The sequence below is a fragment of the Oncorhynchus gorbuscha genome, linkage group LG02 (genome assembly GCF_021184085.1).
Source record: "Oncorhynchus gorbuscha isolate QuinsamMale2020 ecotype Even-year linkage group LG02, OgorEven_v1.0, whole genome shotgun sequence".
NCBI lineage: Eukaryota > Metazoa > Chordata > Actinopteri > Salmoniformes > Salmonidae > Oncorhynchus > Oncorhynchus gorbuscha.
This window is the reverse complement of record NC_060174.1, coordinates 83,691,284-83,711,634: the sequence shown is the minus strand read 5'-3', so window position 1 is coordinate 83,711,634 and position 20,351 is coordinate 83,691,284. Positions and strand designations below refer to the sequence as shown.

General features: G+C 42.0%; 1 protein-coding gene across 2 annotated transcripts in view; it reads left to right on the top strand.

Moving 5' to 3' along the window:
• Window positions 1-3,466: 3,466 nt before the first annotated feature.
• The window catches only part of LOC124011379 (cell surface glycoprotein MUC18-like), a 72,781-nt gene continuing 55,896 nt past the window's right edge, over window positions 3,467-20,351 (top strand). For both annotated transcript variants that reach the window (XM_046324699.1, XM_046324707.1), the window contains exon 1: window positions 3,467-3,661. In XM_046324699.1, the coding sequence (XP_046180655.1) occupies window positions 3,598-3,661 (64 nt within the window). In that variant the 5' untranslated portion in view covers window positions 3,467-3,597. The remainder of the gene's footprint in view (window positions 3,662-20,351) is intronic.

Here is a 20,351-nt window from a genome sequence, read left to right as displayed (position 1 = left end):
GCCATGGGTTGAGAGAATTTTCCCTTTTAAAGCTTATTTCCTGCAATTATACACATTTTGCCATGGCTTATGCCTTGTTCTTATGCTATCGGAGTGACTCAAACAACAAAATCAACGGGGACCCTGTGCCATAACATTTTTGGAATTTCAGATCTCTGACTGTCTAGTTTTTATTTTGGTCATTGTTAGTTCTGAAAGATGATCTCATTAAATCATGTATTTCTCCATTATCTTTTTTACATACTTTACATCTGGTTTTAGTCATTTAAGTTTTACCATCCTGAAAATGACCCCCCCCCCTCCAAAAAAAAAGAATAATTGTTGCAGTGGCAGCCACGATTTAGCAGCAGCATATAGGGGCCTCAGGGCTACTCCTAATCCTCTGTTGGTTCATCTCTCCCTCATGTCCTCCACATCATCAGCACCTGACCTCACCCCAGTAAGCCCAAAGGGAGTGGATTCGTCATATGATACTAGGGTGAGGAATAGAGATATCATGTGTTTTGTGAATGATGATTAGTCGTAACGGTTATCATTCTGGTATTTGCAGAATATGCATTACATTAATCTAGCACGATAATGACTTTTTGTCAACCATTCTACAAAAATATATCCAAGAAACAGGAAAGCACAAATACTGTGTGTTTTTGACTGAGTTTCAACCTCTTGTTAATCTGTCTGTTTCAGACTAAATAATTAATTTATACGAGGTATCCGCCCAGCTGTACTTTGAACCCCATTTTAATGAAGTGGCAACCTGCTTTGTCACAGTGATCTTGACTTGTTCATGAGACACTTGTAGTTGAGTCGACAAAAGTCCTGCTTGTCTTTCCAGACCACAATCATTCTGGAAAAGTCAACTTGGAGACTTAACGAGACTGTGCAGATCATCTGAACTGGCACCTGTCTCTTGGTAAAGTAATTTGTGTTTGTGTTAATGGTGTTTGACCATTAAATCCTTACTGTCACCCCCATCTCTCCCCACCCTGTTTGCTCTCCGGTGACACAACAGTGTGAGAGACAGATGGGAAACTGATACAAATGAAATGTTATTTGTCACATGCTTTGTAAACAACAGGTGTAGACTAACAGTGAATTGCTTAATTACTTATAACAGGGAGAGAGAAAGAGAGACAGAGCAAGAGCGAAAGGTACAATCAATTTGAAATAGAGAAAATTAAATGTAAGCATGGAATCGTCTTTTTCTGCCTTCTCTCTATCACATAGAAAATAAAGTATTTTGGGCTCTGGGTCCACATCAATGGCATTTTCTCATTTACTTCAGACTTGCCTTCTCTGCTCTATAGTCTGGACTTTACTGTACCCCGGCCTCAAGGGACTGTGCTACATGCTGCCTTTGTGACCTTCTTTCTAAATCCACTGGACCAGATTTGGCGCACTTGCAGGGGTGGTAGCAATGTCAATTCCTACTGTGTACAGTGATGACTGTTTGTACCCGCAGGTGAACAAACACACCCACATGGGGTAATGCATGCGGAGTGTGTGATGGATGTAGGTGACCTTAACTACACTGACAGTGTGGTACCTGTAGAGACCATTTTGTAAGCAGAAATTCTTGAGTAAAATATTAACACAATTGTTCACCATTGTTTCTGATGTGGTCCTTGTTAGATTTAGAAGTCTAAATATACCACCATTGAGGAGATTGAATGTTTAATTCACCAAAAAGAAAACATATTGCCAAACCAGATATCCTGCACAACCTAAAATAATGTAAAAACAGAACATATGTGTCCTGTTACATCTATTGTTCATCATAGCTCAACATAGCTCTATAACTGCCACTGTTTTTTAATTTCACCTTTATTTAACCAGGTAGGCCAGTTGAGAACAAGTTTTCATTTACAACTGTGACCTGGCCAAGATAAAGCATAAAACAACAACACAGCGTTACACATGGAATAAACAAAACATAGTCAATAATAGAGTAGGAAAATAAAGTCTATATGCAGTGAGTGCAAATGAGGGAAGATAAGGGAGTTAAGGCAATAAATAGGCCATGGTGGCGAAGTAATTACAATATAGCAATTAAAACACTGGAATGGTAGATGTGCAGAAGATGAATGTGCAAGTAGAGATACTGGGGTGCAAAGGAAAAAGATAAATAAATAAATACAGTATGGGGATGAGGTATGTAGATAGATGGGCTGTTTACAGATGGGCTATGTACAGGTACAATGATCTGTGAGTTGCTCTGACAGCTGGTGCTTAAAGCTGGTGAGGGAGATATGAATCTCCAGCTTCAGAGATTTTTGCAGTTAGTTCCAGTCATTGGCAGCAGAGAACTGGAAGGAAAGATGACCAAAAGAGGAATTGGCTTTGGGGGTAACCAGTGAGATATACCTGCTGGAGCGTGTGCTACAGCAGGTATAGTGGGTGCTGCTATGGTGAACAGTGAGCCGAGAAAAGGTGGGGCTTTACCTAGCAGAGACTTGTAGATAACCTGTAGCCAGTGGGTTTGGCGACAAGTATGTAGCAAGGGCCAACCAACAAGAGCGTACAGTTCTTCATGTCTGCCCTATGGGTTGATCTTACATCCATTTGTAACCCTATATCTCCCTGCACTGTGTCCCAGGCCCGGCAGCCTTGCTCTGGAGCCCCTCTCTGCTGCAGCTGTTAGCGGAGGTGACAGTCAAGTGATGAAAACAGCCGAGGTCATTAACGATCTGAAAGCTAAGACGCTCCGGAGAATCCCTTTTTCTAGGGTTGAGAGTTGGGGCCACTACTGTGTTTACAAGGGCACATAATTTGTATTTTATTTATTTACAATGACGGCCTACTCTGGGCAAACCCCGACGACGTTGGGCCAATTGTGCGCCACCCTATGGGACTCCTAATCACGGCTGGATGTGATACAGCCTGGATTGGTGGACATTGCATCTCTTCCAATATTCTTCCAATTTACAGTAGGCTAATTCTTTACCTATAGAGAACAAATGGTCGTGTTAATAGGATAGAATGTTAATTCCTTGTTCAAATCATTTTATGTCATGGCATTACCTTATTGGAATATTACATGAGCTGATGATATTCAAGCTAAATAAATCATAATCATATAAATCATATTTTCTCATTTCATTTATCAGTCCTAGTTCGTGATACAGCCACCCTATTGTGAATGTAAATGGCTAGGTAGTTAGCGGGGTGGGTAACGATGCTTCGAGGGTAGCTGTCGTCTATGTGTGCAGAGGGTCTCTTGTTCGAGCCCAGGTAAGGGCGAGGAGAGGGACGAAAGCTATGCTATACATAAAGATAGCAAAATGAGATACCGTGTTGGCCAAAATGTGTTATTCCAGGCATGATGTAAACTTACCATCCATAATAGATACAGTTTCTTTCTCCCAAGAAAAAAACTCGTGTTTCTCACTAAATATAAAAGGGAAGGAATTTGGAAATCCAAAATGTTCTCCTACAGACACTACAATAGAGTAGACGACAGACCTTTTTCTGCAACTCCACGCCCTCACCCCTCCCTCCCTCGCTTTCCTTCCCTACAGTCCAGACTGGCTTGCGCTCTCCTTGCGCGGCAAACGAAGCAGTTTCATTCTAAAGACTGGATAAGACGAGAGGAACAGCATGGCTTTCCCAAAGAACTCGTTCATATTGTTGTTTGTTCTTATTTGTTCCCTCAGTTTGAATGGTAAGTAAGACAAATACAACCCTTTTGCTTTGTTTTTGATATTGGGAAACTTTTCTCGAGGGGTTGACAAATGTTTACAACGGGGAGAGTTTGAATGCACTTCGGCATGCATCCCGACTGAGTGGGGGCTGTTTTGAATGTAAAATGTAATTTATTTCAACACAGTCACATTAAAACCAAATAGATTTTAGACTTTTTGCGAAGCCTTGGCCATAATACACACTTTGAGGCAAGATTTTGTAGCGTATTTCCAGATTCGGAGAAGCAAGTGCCAGTGTGCAAATATTGAAATGTGAACGGTTGGAGCATACCCTGAGTGAACACCTGCTCTTTCTATGACATAGACTGACCAGGTGAATCCAGGGGAAAGCTATGATCCCGCATTGATGTCACTTGTTAAATCCACTTCAATCAGTGTAGACGAAGAGGAGTTAAATAAGGTTTTTTAAGCCTTGAGACAATTGAGACATTGGTTATGTATATGTGCCATTCGGAGGGTGAATGGGCAAGACAAAAGATGTAAGTGCCTTTGAACTGGGTATGGTACTAGGTGCCATGCGCACTGGTTTGAGTGTGTCAAGAACTGCAATGCTGTTGGGTTTTTCACGCTCAACAGTTTCCCGTGTGTATCAAGAATGGTCCACCACCTAAAGGACATCCAGCCAACTTGACACAACTGTGGGAAGCATTGGAGTCAGTATGGGCCAGCATCCATGTGGAACGCTTTCGACACCTTGTAGAGTCCATGAATTGAGGATGTTATAAGGGCAAACGGAAGTGCAACTCATTATTTGGAAGTTGTTTTGGGGAAATTAAAAATGGTCTACATTTCCAAACGAGTAAAAACCTGCCATAGACAGAGTTAACTGAACATTTTATTGAAGTCTCAATTTTAAAATGGTAATTTAAGTGGCCTATTCATTAGGTATAGGCTAAGATTTGAATACCCGTTGGGTAAACCTTGATGTGTTTTTGCATTATAAACATAATTTGCTTACCAATATTATCATATGATATGTGTTGGACCGCCAGAGTCCATGGTGCTAACTGTTAGACACCCCTCTCCAATGACCAAGAGGTTTACATTGTTTAATCAATGGCTGACTGCTGTCAATGGCATATCTCTGTTTTTCATCTCCTGGACAGGGGCCTTCTTTTAAGTATAAACTATGTTAGGTGTTCACTGTGCCTGCTTTGATAAAAATCATAATACCAGGACAGAGTTCTGCAGATAAAATATCAGGCATAAGTCAGGTATTAGTCACATTTTGACTCTATTCTTTTCCCACAGTTGTGACTGAAAATGCATAGGTTTGGGTTACTGTGGTCATATGAATGTAAAGTTAGGATATGGTCATCTGACACTGTGTTGTAAATACTTTGCATGAGTAGGCCTACTTGTGTGTATCTACATTATTGTGTGTGCATGTTTGTGCACTCTACACTAGGATGGGGTGGAGGTTGAGTGTTGCTTTTACTAAGTGCAGCTCCCATTAACAGTGTGTGTGTGAGTGTCGTTTTCATCGTCTGACCCTGCTGGTCACAAGGCACAACGTTTCCTCTCCACCCACTAAATCCTCCACTCATAGTTCAGCGGACACTCCCTGTTCATTTAACTATCTCTGAGTATGGTGTGGCATTCCCTCTTCTCCTCCCCATGTCCTTCTCTCCCTCTCCCTCCACCACTTCACAACAGGACAACACTCACTCTGCCCTGGCCTTATCCCTAATTTTGCCTCCAATTTCTGTTTTTTCCTCTTTTAACCTTGTCTTAATTGGGTCATCTCCACTTAATCCTCAGCTCCTCCTCATCCCCCTGGGAGATGGGGTAAAGCTGTCAGTTTTGGGATTATTGACTAGAGATAGAGACCCTTGGCCCATCTGGAGCCTCTAAACAGAGACTGCTGTGAGTATGATGCCCCTCCTCATATAGGCATTTTGAAGGCACTTGTATCTTAAATTCTTAAAAGTAGATAACAGCATTTCCATATGAGGAATTCAACAAAATACTTGAAATGATATTGAGCATGCATGCCTAATCTATTCTTGCCTTTTACTGTAGCTCCAAAACATGAAGGCATTTCACTACTAACCATCTATAATCAGGCTCCTGAGGTTGGAGATTCTCTAATCAAGTTTTAGAGAACCAAATCATCCCAAAAAAATTAAGTAGTGCTGCTCCCTGAGCAGAGAAATCAGGCCTGGCTTTCTTTGAATGACACAAACACTGCCATTATTTATTATCTCTCCATATTTCTTGACGCATTGGCCCATTCCCCGCATACATTTTTATATTAATTCAGATTAAGGAAATAATAGACTTCAAATTAAGCCTTTATTCGAATATGGAAGTACATTACTGGCCCCGTCCATCATAGGAGCCTCAGTAGGCCTATGCCCACTCAGTGAGCAGCCCACTTCCTGCTTGATGGAGCATCCCCTGACCTCTGCTGATGGAAGCACAATGGGATGCTGTTCCCTCTCAGAGACCAGTCTTTGCACACTGCTAGGTTCATCAACAATGGAGCCCTGCTTTTCCTGCAGCTTAATATTCAGAAGTATTACAGTTCTTTAAGTATGTATTCGAGACTGAACTCGGATGACCAAAAATATTAAATTAAAGAAGGCATCTGAAAGGAAGCTTTTAAAACGACTGAAGGACATTCTATGGACATATTTTAAGCATCTTTGGTAGAGGAAGATGTTCTCTTCACATCTTCAATGATTTTCTCTTCTAGAAAGAGGGGGGAGGGAACGAGAGAGAGAGAGTTTTTCAAGACTGAATATAACCTTAGTTTTGGCAGTCGTTATTTTACTGAGGAAAGGAGCACTCAGCCCTTCCTAAAAATCTATTTGAAGAGCTCCCCAGATTACACACTATTCATCACGAATGGAAACATTCATGGCATAATAATACACAGTTGCTAGTGGTTCTCTGACATGTACATCTAGATAAGATGTAATGCCATTAACCAGAGCCCCTGGCTGAGATATCAACCTGTCACTTACTGATGGGGGAACTCTGCATGCTCATGAGAGTATAATGCAATTGAATGTTGATCATCACTTGAATATGATGATGTAATGTCATAGACATCCAACAGGGGGCAGCAAGAGGGTAAATTATTATGGATGGTCTATTAAATGGATAATAATATAATAATATATGCCATTTAGCTATATAAATATGTTTAATCCTAAAGCAAACTCTCAGGCTCCCAGCAAAGCTTCAGATGAATTATTATATTCAAGCCATGCTTTCTCACAGAGGAAAAACATATTCTATAAAATAAAATAAAAAATTTGAGGCCAAGACTGAAAGAACAGAAGTCAATACCATGAGAACATACTGTACCCATAAGCTCATACCTTTTGTGACTTTCCCCCTCTTTTCTTCACAACTCCTCCGTTACAGAATTGAGCAGCTGTGGAAATGAGGTGGATTTGCCGTGTGACGGTCCAGAGGCAGCTGGGATGTGTGCAGCTGCGGGCCTCGTCCATACTGTTAGTGCATGAGTGACAGCTAGCCACGGCACATACTCAAACATACTGACTCTTTGTGTTCTTTAGAGAGAGGGTGCTAGCTGAGCCCAGAGGCTTAAAATAGGGCCTTGAAATAGTGCTGATGATTTTTATTTGAATCCCCATTAGCCGAAACACCAATGGAGACCGCTAGTTTTCCTGGGGACCGACACATAACGAAAAAGACAATACAGACAAAAAAACTTTATAATTTGCATACATTTAAACATTAACATAGACATTATAGATGTATATACAGTTGAAGTCGGAAGTTTACATACACCTTATCTAAATACATTTAAACTCAGTTTTTCACAATTCCTGACATTTAATCCTTATAAAAATCCCCTGTCTTAGGTCAGTTAGGATCACCACTTTATTTTAAGAATGTGAAATGTCAGAATAATAGTAGAGAGAATGATTTATTTCAGCTTTTATTTATTTCATCACATTCACAGTGGGTCAGAAGTTTACATTCACTCAATTAGTATTTGGTAGTATTGCCTTTAAATTGTTTAACTTGGGTCAAACGTTTTGGGTAGCTTTCCACAAGCTTACCACAATAAGTTGGGTGAATTTTGGTACAGAGCTGGTGTAACTGAGTCCGGTTTGTAGGCCTTCTTGCTCGCACACGCTTTTTCAGTTGTTCCCACAAATCTTCTATAGGATTGAGGTCAGGGCTTTGCGATGGCCACTCCAATACCTTGACCTTGTTGTCCATTTTGCCACAACTTTGGAAGTATGTTTGGGGTCAATGTCCATTTGGAAGACCTATTTGCGACCAAGCTATAACTTCCTGACTGATGTCTTGAGATGTTGCTTCAATATATCCACATAATTTTCCTACCTCATGATGCCATCTATTTTGTGAAGTGCACCAGTCCCTCTTGCAGCAAAGCACCCCCACAACATGATGTTGCCACCCCCGTGCTTCACGGTTGGGATGGTGGTGTTCGGCTTGCAAGCCTCCCCCTTTGTCAGACCAGAGGACATTTCTCCAAAAAGTACGATCTTTGTGCAGTTGCAAAACGTAGTCTGGCTTATTTATGGCAGTTTTGGAGCAGTGGCTTCTTCCTTGCTGAGCGGGCTTTCAGGTTATGTCGATATAAGACTCATTTTACTGTGGATATAGATACTTTTGTACCCGTTTCCTCCAGCATCTTCACAAGGTCCTTTGCTGTTGTTCTGGTATTGATTTGCACTTTTCACACCAAATTACGTTAATCTCTAGGAGACCGAATGTGTCTCCTTCCTGAGCGTTGTAACAGCTGTGTGGTCCCATGGTGTTTATACTTGCATACTATTGTTTGAACAGATGAATGTGGTACCTTCAGGCGTTTGGAAATTTCACCTTTATTTAACCAGGTAGGCTAGTTGAGAACAAGTTCTCATTTGCAACTGCGACCTGGCCAAGATAAAGCATAGCAGTGTGAACAGACAGAGTTACACATGGAGTAAACAATTAACAAGTCAATAACACAGTAGAAAAAGAGAGTCTATATACATTGTGTGCAAAAGGCATGAGGAGGTAGGCGAGTAATTACAATTTTGCAGATTAACACTGGAGTGATAAATGATCAGATGGTCATGTACAGGTAGAGATATTGGTGTGCAAAAGAGCAGAAAAGTACATAAATATAAACAGTATGGGGATGAGGTAGTTCAAATTGGGTGGGCTATTTACCGATAGACTATGTACAGCTGCAGCGATCGGTTAGCTGCTCAGATAGCAGATGTTTGAAGTTGGTGAGGGAGATAAGTCTCCAACTTCAGCCATTTTTGCAATTTGTTCCAGTCATAGGCAGCAGAGAACTGGAACGAAAGGCGGCCAAATGAGGTGCTGGCTTTAGGGATGATCAGTGCGATACACCTGCTGGAGCGTGTGCTACGGGTGGGTGTTGCCATCGTGACCAGTGAACTGAGATAAGGCGGAGCTTTACCTAGCATGGACTTGTAGATGACCTGGAGCCAGTGGGTCTGGCGACGAATATGTAGCGAGGGCCAGCCGACTAGAGCATACAGGTCGCAGTGGTGGGTGGTATAAGGTGCTTTAGTAACAAAACGGATGGCACTGTGATAAACTGCATTGGTTTGTTGAGAAATGGTTTGTTGAGATTTGCTTGAACCAATAACACACAAACAATTATATGTTTTCATGTCTTTATTGAACACACCGTGGAAACATTCACAGTGCAAGGTTGAAAATGTATGTAAACCCTTGGATTCAATAACTGGTTGACCCTCCTTTGGCAGCAATAACCTCAACCAAACGTTTTCTGTAGTTGCGGATCAGACCTGCACAACGGTCAGGAGGAATTTTGGACTATTCCTCTTTACAAAACTTTTTCAGTTCAGCAATATTCTTGGGATGTCTGGTGTGAACTGCTCTCTTGAGGTCATGCCACAGCATCTTAATTGAAGGTCAGGACTCTGACTGGCCACTCCAGAAGGCGTATTGTCTTCTGTTGAAGCCATTCTGTTGTTGATTTTCTTCTGTGTTTTGGGTCGTTGTTCTGTTGCATCACCCAACGTCTGTTGAGCTTCAATTGGCAGACAGATAGCTTAACTTTCTCCTGCAAAATGTCTTGATAAACTTGGGAATTAATTTTTCCGTCGATGATGGCAAGCTGTCCAGGCCCTGAGGCAGCAAAGCAGCCCAAAACCATGTTGCTCCCTCCACCATACTTTACAGTTGGGGTGAGGTTTTGATGTTGGTGTGCTGTGACTTTTTCCCTCCACACATAGTCTTGTGTGTTCCTTCCAAACATCTCATCTTTAGTTTCATTTGTCCATAGAATATTTTGCCAGTAGCGCTGTGGAACATTCAGGTGCACTTTTGCAAACTTCAGACCTGCAGCAATGTTTTATTTGGACAGAAGTTACTTCTTCCGTGGTGTCCTCCCATAAACACCATTCTTGTTTAGTGTTTTATGTATTGTATATACTTATGTATAGACTCGTCAACTAAGACATTAGCGTGTTCCGGAGATATCTATAAGTCTTTAGCTGACACTCTAGGATTCTTCTTAACGTCATTGAGCATGCTGTGCTCTTGCAGTCATCTTTACGGGATGGCCACTCCTAGGGAAAGTAGCAACAGTGCTGAACTTTCTCAATTTATAGACAATTTGTCTTACCGTGAACTGATGAACATCAAGGCTTTTTAGAGATACTTTTGTAACCCTTTCCAGCTTTATGCAAGTCAATGATTCTTAATCTTAGGTCTAAGATCTCTTTTGTTCAAGGTAAGGTTCACATCAGACAATGCTTCTTGTGAATAGCAAACTCACATTTTGTGAGTGTATTCTATCGGGCAAAGCAGCTCTAACCAACGTCTCCAATCTCGTCTCATTGATTGGACTCCAGGTTAGCTGACTCCTGACTCCAATTAGCTTTTGGAGAAGTCATTAGCCTAGAGGATCACATACTTATTCCAACCTACACTGAATGTTTAAATTATGTATTCAATATAGACAAGAAAAATACAATAATTTCTGTGTTATTAGTTGAAGCACACTGTGTGTCTATTGTTGTAACTTAGATGGAGATGAGATCAAATTTGATGACCACTTTATGCAGAAATCCAGGTATTTCCAAAGGGTTCAAATATATTTTAGTGCCACTGTATGTATTTGTGTGTGTATATATATATATATATATAACACTTTTCTGGGTACTACATGATCCCATATGTGTTATTTCATATTTTGATGTCTTCACTATCATTTGACAATCTAGAAAATAGTACAAATAAAGAAAAACCCTTGAATGAGTCGGTGTGTCCAAACGTTTGACTGGTACTGTATATTACAACTAAAGAGAAACACAAAATAAACAATGCAGCTTAAGAATAATATTGTGTGGGGTGTGTGTACATACAATTACTGATGGAAATACTGACTAAAAGGTATTGGTGGCAAATATACTCTTGAACTGATATTCGATTTAGAGTAGAGCTTAAAAAGTATAATCTGTTTGCACCGTGTCTCAGTAGACCTTTTTGGCCAAGCCATGCAGTTTACATTCCCAAATACGTTTTGCTTGGTGCTGGGACTCCCAACTTTACCAAAACATTAATTGAACCTTTAAACTTCCGGATCATTTATTCTGATTGACCTTAAACGTCCACAGCCCTGACGGCTGCATTCAGGAGCTCAGACGAACATGACACCTCTCATTCTGGAGGCTCATTGATCAAGGCCAAAGAGCCATGGAGTTAGGTCCTGAGCCTTGCTGTGCTAAGCCCCCTTGAGCAATGATGAGGTGAGACAGGACCACGGTGATAAGGTGAAACAGTCCACCCCCCTGCACCATTTGAAGTTGTTCACTGAAGGGTGGACCAAAACAATGAGTAGGGGCTTCTACGGGCCCCAGGTTGCTCCATCCAGGCTTTGATTAGAGGAGGGGGGTCTTCCGAAGTGTATCTAGACCTGTATATAGGGGGTCTAGAGGCTGTGTGCTGATCTGAAGAAAGTCTCGGTTTGTTTTGATTCAGTTTCGTTAGTGGATCTCTTTCATTGATTATGGTTACATACCCAAGGCTTTAGATTTTGGTTGGACGTCTTTGCCACGTCGTTAAAAAATAAACCAGGCACAGACTGTATATAAAAGAGGCATCCAGCAACCAGTGCATGAGCAGGTATCCACCCCGGGCCTGAGCTGACGGCTTTGCCATACATACAGTATCTCCTGACTGTGGATTATTCATTTTAGTGTCGGTTTTCATATTGAACAGTTGGTCTATATAAAGTGATTAGAATTATTCCTGCCCTCTTGTATGGAATTCCTCAGCATTGATTTATTCATGCCAGAAAACAGAAAAAAACCCTCTTGAGATTAACCGTTTTATTTAGGGCATCTCTTTCATCAGAATGGAATGTGTTAGACCCCGGGGAGAACGACTGCTCCCTCTCATTGAAGCACGGAAGTTCAATGCCGACCGTTGTACTGCAGTCATTGTTTGCAGAAAACAGCATCCCCCATTATAGGGAATGGGATCTTGGTTGGCAATCCTCTTGTAAAAAGATAAATTAATTAAAAGTGGTACCAATAATTGCTTTTAATACACCAGATATATGTCCTTGAACCAATTATTTTATAATCACACACAGAATAAATTTGAGTTTAGTTTCTAATAATTTAGTTGCTAATGGCAGCCTGCAATACCGCGGTCAGCCTTCAACTGGAGTTACTCAATGAGAGGAGGCAGCACTGAGCTAGCCTGCAACATCACTTCCTGGAGTAGCTCAAAATGCGCATATTATGTCTGCATGAGTCTTCATATTAATAGACTTCATTTGAGCTCCCAAGTGGCACAGCGGTCTAAGGCACTGCGTCACATTGCTAGATGCGTCACTACAGACCCTGGCTCTGATTCAGAGGGGTTGGGTTAAATTCAGAAGGCACATTTCAGTTGAATACATTCAGTTGGACAACTGACTATGTATCCCCCTTTCCCTTTGGTTCGATCCCGGGCTGTATCACAACCGGCCGCTGCCGTCGGTTCTATAGGCCAACATGCAATAATTGGACAAATAAAATCAATGACCTACGATCAGGATTATCCTACCAGCGGGACATGAACCTTTTCACACGTTCCAACACACTGGTGTGAGTGATCATTCTACAGTGGTCCCTGTAGGGTACGATCAAACCGGTGTGATTAGAATGCTTATTTAGAACTGCCAGTTTCAAATGACGCAACAATCAGCTTTTGAGCTGGCCACACAGTTTTTTCAGAAACATTTTGCACAAACACAGTCCTTACAAAGTTATGTCCAGAATGTAAGCTGTTCATTTTTTGATGCAATGTTCAGACATTCACAGAAGTATCTACAGCATAACACAGAAAAATGTAGGCTACATTTGTCCTAGTGCTATCTGAGGAAAGATTGACATAACACAAGCGGTCATATTTTTAGAACTCTTGGCTGACATAAACTACAATATGAATGAGCACTTACTATTTATAATTAATCACATCACAGGTGAGCTCACCATTGATCGAAATAATTGAATAAAACACTCTAGAAATCGTAAGTAATCTGACGATGGGCAGTTTTTGCGCCGCTGCCATGCTTCTTCTCTCTCACAGAAACCAAAGATAATAAGAGAAGACGAGGAGTTTGGTCTGTTTATAGTATGCATGTTGAAGGGGGTGTGTCATCTACCATCGTTCACATCCCACCATTCACTTCCGGAAGTTTGCAAAAAATGAGTGAACCCTTACTCACCTCATTTTGTTATTACATCTTTGGTCCAACAGACGATTACGTGAAACCCAGAATGCATTGTACGTCAACAAACATGGCTCCACACACAGCTGGAATTAGCTTAGCTCATCATACATCAGTACAACCTTCAAAAAAGTATTTTACACACATAATATGTGCAAATTACAATCTATGCAAGAATCGGGAATGCATGATTTGTGACCGGTACTTGAAAACATGTGAATAAAACAGTAAATATATAAATAATTCCCACAAAATATTTTCTGATAGTGATTTATTGATACAAGTGGTGCTTGCTGGCAGTCAATCAAAATCAAATTTTATTGGTCACATTCATATGGTTAGCAGATGTTAATGCGAGTGTAGCGAAATGCTTGTGCAGTTGAAGTCAAGTTTACATACACCTCAGCCAAATACATTTAAATTAAATTTTTCACAATTCCTGACATTTAATCCTTTTAAAAATTCCCTGTTTTAGGTCAGCTAGGATCACCACTTCATTTTAAGAATGTGAAATGTCAGAATGTCAGAGAATGATTTATTCCAGCTTTTATTTCATTCATCAAATTCCCAGTGTGTCAGAAGTTTACATACACTCAACTAGTATTTGGTAGCATTGCCTTTAAATTGTTTAACTTGGGTCAAACGTTTTGGGTAGACTTCCACAAGCTTCCCATAATAAGTGGGTGAATTTTGGCCCATTCCTCCTGACAGAGTTGGTGTAACTGAGTCAGGTTTGTTGGCCTCCTCGCATACGCTTTTGCAGTTCTGCCCACAACTTTTCTATAGGATTGAGGTCAGGGCTTTGTGATGGCCACTCCAATACCTTGACCTTGTTGTCCTTAAGCCATTTTGCCACAACTTTGGAAGTATGCTTGGGATCATTGTCCATTTGGAAGACCCGTTTGCGACCAAGCTTTAAATTCCTGACTGATGTCTTGAGATGTTGCTTCAATATATCCACATAATTTTCCTACCTCATGATGCCATCTATTTTGTGAAGTGCACCAGACCCTCCTCCAGCAAAGCACCCCCACAAGATGATGCTGCCACCCCTGTGCTTCACGGTTTGGATGGTGTTCTTCGGCTTGCAAGCCTCACCCTTTTCCTCCAAACATAACGATGGTCATTATGGCCAAACAGGACATTTCTCCAAAAAGTGTTTATCTTTGTCCCCATGTGCAGTTGCGAACAGTCTGGCTTCTGTTTTGCCCAGCGGCCTTTCAGGTTATGTCGATATAGGACTCTTACTGTGGATATAGATACTTTTGTACCTGTTTCCTCCAGAATCTTCACAAGGTCCTTTGCTGTTGTTCTGGGATTGATTTGTACTTTTCACACCAAAGTACGTTCATCTCTAGGAGACAGAATGCGTCTCCTTCCTGAGTGGTATGATGGCTGCGTGGTCCCATGGTTTTTATACTTGCATACTATTGTTTGAACAGATGAACGTGGTACCTTCAGGCGTTTGGAAATTGCTCCCAAGGATGAACCTGACTTGTGGAGGTCTACAATTTTTTTTCTGAGGTCTTGGCTGATTTCTTTTGATTTTCCCATGATGTCAAGCAAAGAGGCACTGAGTTTGAAGGTAGGCCTTGAAATACATCCACAGGTACACCTCCAATTGACTCAAATGATGTCAATGAGCCTTTCAGAAGCTTCTAAAGCCATGACATCATTTTCTGGAATTTTCCAAGCTGTTTAAAGGCACAGTCAACTTAGTGTATGTAAATACAGTGAATTATAAGTGAAATAATCTCTCTGTAAACAATTGTTGAAAAAAAAATACTTGTGTCATGCACAAACTATGTCCTAACCGACTTGCCAAAACTATAGTTTGTTAACAAGAAATTTGTGGAGTGGTTGAAAAATGAGTTTTAATGACTCCAAGCTAAGTGTATGTAAACTTCCGACTTCAACTGTAATCGCTCACTCCCACTCTGAGCCATTCAGTGTTGTTGTTTATGTATGTAGCTAGTGAGCTAAGCTGTAGCATTAGCAATGTCTTTCAAAACGAGACAATGCGGAAATTCTGGAGATTTTTTAAAATTCTGACAATGAGTCTGAGAATGAAAGTCCGGAATCAGATTCTGAAAGTGACAGTGAGGAGCTGCCCCTCAACCTTGTAGCCATTGAGAACCACAAATCTGAGGACCCCTTGTCCACTGGTCCCTTCGAAGATGCTGGTGGTGAAGGAGGCAGACTGACAATCAGATCCTCAAAAGGTTCTACATCTGCACCATCGCGAGCATCCTGACCGGTTGCATCACTGCCTGGTATGGCAACTGCTCGGCATCTGACGTAAGGTGCTACAGAGGGTAGTGCGTACGGTCCAGTACATCACTGGGGCCAAGCTTCCTGCCATCCAGGACCTATATACTAGTGGGTGTCAGAGGAAAGCCCCAAACGTTGTCAGACTGCAGTCACCCAAGTCATAGACTATTTTCTCTGGTACCACATGGCAAGCGGTACCATAGCGCCAAGTATAGGACCAAACGGCTCCTTTAACAGCTTTTACCCCCAAGCCATAAGACTGCTGAATAATTATTCAAATCGCCACCGGACTATTTATATTGACACCCCCCCCATTTGTTTTTACACTGCTGCTACTTGCTGTTTTATCTATGCATAGTCACTTCACTCCTACCTACATGTACAAATGACCTCGACTAACCTGTACCCCCGCATATTGACTCAGGACCGGTACCCCTCGTATATATTGTTATTTTAATGTGTTACTTTACTTTTACTTTAGTTAACTCTTTCTTGGACTGCACTGTTGTTTAAGGGCTTGTAAGTAAGTATTTCACGGTGAGGTCTACACTTGTAGTATTCTGCACATGTGACAAATAAAGTTTGATTTGATTTAAGATTTGATTTTATATTAGCCATCCTGCCTGTCTGTACTGTATGTCCCCTTATATTGGGAGCGCCCGTCTGTGGGACACATGACACTCTCTTGGGCCAGGATCCGGGATAACCAAAAGAAGATGTGGGGAGATCAAAAACTGCTGCCAGTAATGCTGCTTACGCGCCAAGTGTCACCCCTGTCTTCGACCCTTTAAGAGTTATATATCAGTAAGCAGGTTTACCTTAAAAGGTGACAGTATCTTTGTAATGACGATTCCAAAGGGACTCTAAGAACCTCTCTGATGTTGTCTTTGCTGAAACTTCCCCCCCCCCGTTCTTCTTCCTTTGCCCCAAACCTCTCTATTCCTCCGCAAAAACAGTTCAACAAACAGCAGCTGCACACACCTGGCACCCAATTCACAGGCAAGGCAGATTTTTGTGGGGGAATGGGCAGAGGTTGGGGTGCTACGCTGCTCAGGTTACACAGAAATCTTATACTACAATGCCCCCCCCCACCCTAGCCACCGCCATTCTTCTCAGTTGAAAATGTGTCCTCCCACACCTCTCATGCCTCCCCCTTCCCTTGTGGCCACTGTCGACCCCCCCCCCTTGTCTTTGTTTGACTGGTGGATTGAGCCTGAGACTGCCAGGCCTCTATGTATTTCTGTATCTGTAGGAAACTGTATTTTATTAACGTACCAATAGCAGAATAAAACACCAGTGGTTTTTAGATACAGGGAGAGACAGGTTGGAAGTGTGGGGCAATGTGCAGTCCTGTCAAAGAAAGATTAATTGTTGATATGAATTGTAATTTTAAATCCTTTCATTTATTCAGTCTATTCAAGGCCATTTATTTTCTACATGGCACTTTCAGGTTGTTTTGGCTCGGGATTATTACTCCATCCCTTTGTACTGTGAATGGACAGAATAGAGAAGACTGGCATCGTGTCCTGATCTTGCGATTCATCAGAAATTCAGAACATAGTCTGCGTGACAGGCATAGGCAAACACCTTGAATAGATTGTCTTACTGTCGGTTTAAAATTGAAAAATCTAATATTTGATTTGTCACATGCTTCGTAAACAACAGGTGTGGACTAAAATTGAAATGCTTACGTATGGGCCATTCCCAACAATGCAGAGAGAAAGAAAAGTTAAATAGAAAAGTAAAACACATAATAATAAAAGTAACAATAGATACACAATGAGTAACAATATCTTGGCTATATACAGGAATACCGAGTTGATGTGCAGGGGTAAGGGGTAATTGAGGTAGACATATACATACAGTGCATTCGAAAAGTATTCAGACCCCTTGACTTTTTCCACATTTTGTTACGTTACAGCCTTATTCTGAAATGGACGAAATAAAATGACAAATCAAAAAATGTTTTTAGAAATGTTTGTAAATGTAAATGTACATTTAAAAAAAGGTCCGTATTCAGACCCTTTGCTATGAGACTCAAATTGAGCTCAGGTGCATCCTGTTTCCATTGATCATCCTTGAGATGTTTTTACAACTTGATTAGAGTCCACCTGTGGTAATTCAATTGACTGGACATGATTTGGAAAGGCACACACCTGTCTATTTAAGGTCCCACAGTTGACAGTGCATGTCAGAGCAAAAACCAAGCCATGAGGTCGAAGGACTTGTCCATAGCCCTCTGAGACAGGATTGTGTCAATGCAGATCTGGGGAAGGGTCCCAAAAAATGTCTGCAGCATTGAAAGTCCCCCAAGAACACAGTGGCCTCCATTATTCTTAAATTGAAGAAGTTTAGAACCACCAAGACTACCTAGAGCTTGCTGTCCGGGCCAAACTGAGCAATCGGTGGAGGACATTTTTCAGGGAGGTGACCAAGAACCCGATGGTCACTCTGACAGAGCTCCTGTTTTCCTCTGTAGAGATGGGAGAACCTTCCAGAAGGACAACCAACTCCGCAGAAATCCACCAATCAGGCCTTTATGGTAGAGTGGCCAGACGGAAGCTCCTCCTCCGTAAAAGGCACATGACAGCCACTTGGAGTTTGCCAAAAGGCACCTAAAAGACTCTCAGACCATGAGAAACAAGATTCTCTTGTCTGATGAAACCAAGATTGTGACATTTGAATGTCACAGCCAGAGCCCGGACTTGAACCCGATCAAACATCTCTGGAGAGACCTGAAAATAGCTGTGCAGCGACGCTCCCCATCCAACCTGACAGAGCTTGAGAGGATCTGCAGAGAAGAGTGGGAGAAACTCCCCAAATACAGGTGTGTCAAGCTTGTAGCATCATACCCAAGAAAACTTGATGATGCAATCGCTGCAAAAGGTGCTTCAACAAAGTACTGAGTTCTGAATACTTAGGTAAATGTGATATTTAAGTTTTTAAAATATTTTTACTACATTTGCAAAAACATTCTCAACCAGTTTTTGCATTGTCATTATGGTGTATTGTTTGTAGATTGAGGGGGGGAAATCTATTGAATCCATTTTAGAATAAGGCTGTAATGTAACAAAATGTGTAAAAAGTCAATGGGTCTGAATACTTTACGATTGCACTGTATAACTAGGAATAAAGTCGCGCCTTGCGGTTGGTGAAGGGGCTGTAATGTGGGCTTGATTTGACTTATACACATACATAGCTTCACCTATTGTCCTTAAAGGGTAGGTAGCATAAACGTAACCACATGTAACATATGGATAGTCATTAGAATATGCATCAAAAGTCCTAGTGCAAAGTTACCTCACTTTGAGATTTTTTGAGTTTTTACATAAAACAGATCAGAATACAGAAGAATACTTAAGTCATGCTGGACAAAACATTTGCGGGGTGTGATGTAATATGGAGGACCTGTCAAACCAGCCTATTCCCTATTATGTAAACTCCAACATAAATAACTTCAAATGTACAACTTCAGCTTAAACCAAATCTTTGGCACTCATGACTACTAGTTTCAATTTAATTGTCAGACAATTTACAAGCAAATACTTTCTTAATTTATTGTTACAAATCAGCTTGCAACGTTAGCGCTACTAGCCTGCTAATGTTACGTTAGCACTGCTTGAGTCAGCCAGTTGCGATCAACACTAGCTTACAGTTAAATTAAAGTAAACGTTTTGGAAATGCATGACGCCATCTAACCAGTTATCAAATAATTGTAATGCTCCGGGTGTCGTGGGTGTGAAGTCAAATGCAGGAGACAGAGTTCAATGCTGTGCGTCTTTTAATAGCACCAACGCACCACAGGGTGCTCACAAAAGTTACGTTCCCAAAACACTAATTAAACACTAATTAACAAACTAATTAACATAAACAGGTGCTACCACTAAACATACAAGGAGGGGGAGGAAAAACAATCAGTGGCAGCTAATAGGCCGGTGACGACGACCGCCGAGCTCCACCCGCCCGGGAAGGGGAAACACCCTCGGTCGAACTCGTGACAGTACCCCCCCAACCCCCTGATGCGAGCGCACCGACACCGGCCTCGAGGTCGCCCCGGAGGACGAGGTGCAGGGCGATCCGGATGGAGGCGATGGAAATCCCTCAACATGGATGGATCCAAGATGTCCCTCACCGGTACCCAGCACCTCTCCTCCGGACCGTACCCATCCCAGTCGACGAGGTACTGCAGGCCCCTCACTCGGCGTCTCGAGTCCAGAATGGCCCGTATCGTGTACGCCGGGGACCCCTCGATGTCCAGGGGGGGGGGTCCTCCGGCACCTCACTGTCCTGCAGGGGACCAGCTACCACCGGCCTGAGGAGAGACACATGAAACGAGGGGTTAATACGATAATAGGAAGGGAGTTGTAATCGATAACACACCTCATTTATTCTCCTCAGGACTTTAAAGGGCCCTACACACTGCGGACCCAGCTTCCTGCAGGGCAAGCGGAGAGGTAGGTTTCGGGTCGAGAGCCAGACCCTGTCCCCCGGTACAAACACGGGGGCCTCACTGCAGTGGCGGTCAGCACTCTTCTTCTGCCGTCCACTCGCTTGTCGTAGAGATTCCTGGACGGCCCTCCAGGTCTCCTTGGAGCGCTGTACCCATTCCTCCACCGCAGGAGCCTCTGTCTGGCTCGGATGCCATGGTGCCAGGACCGGCT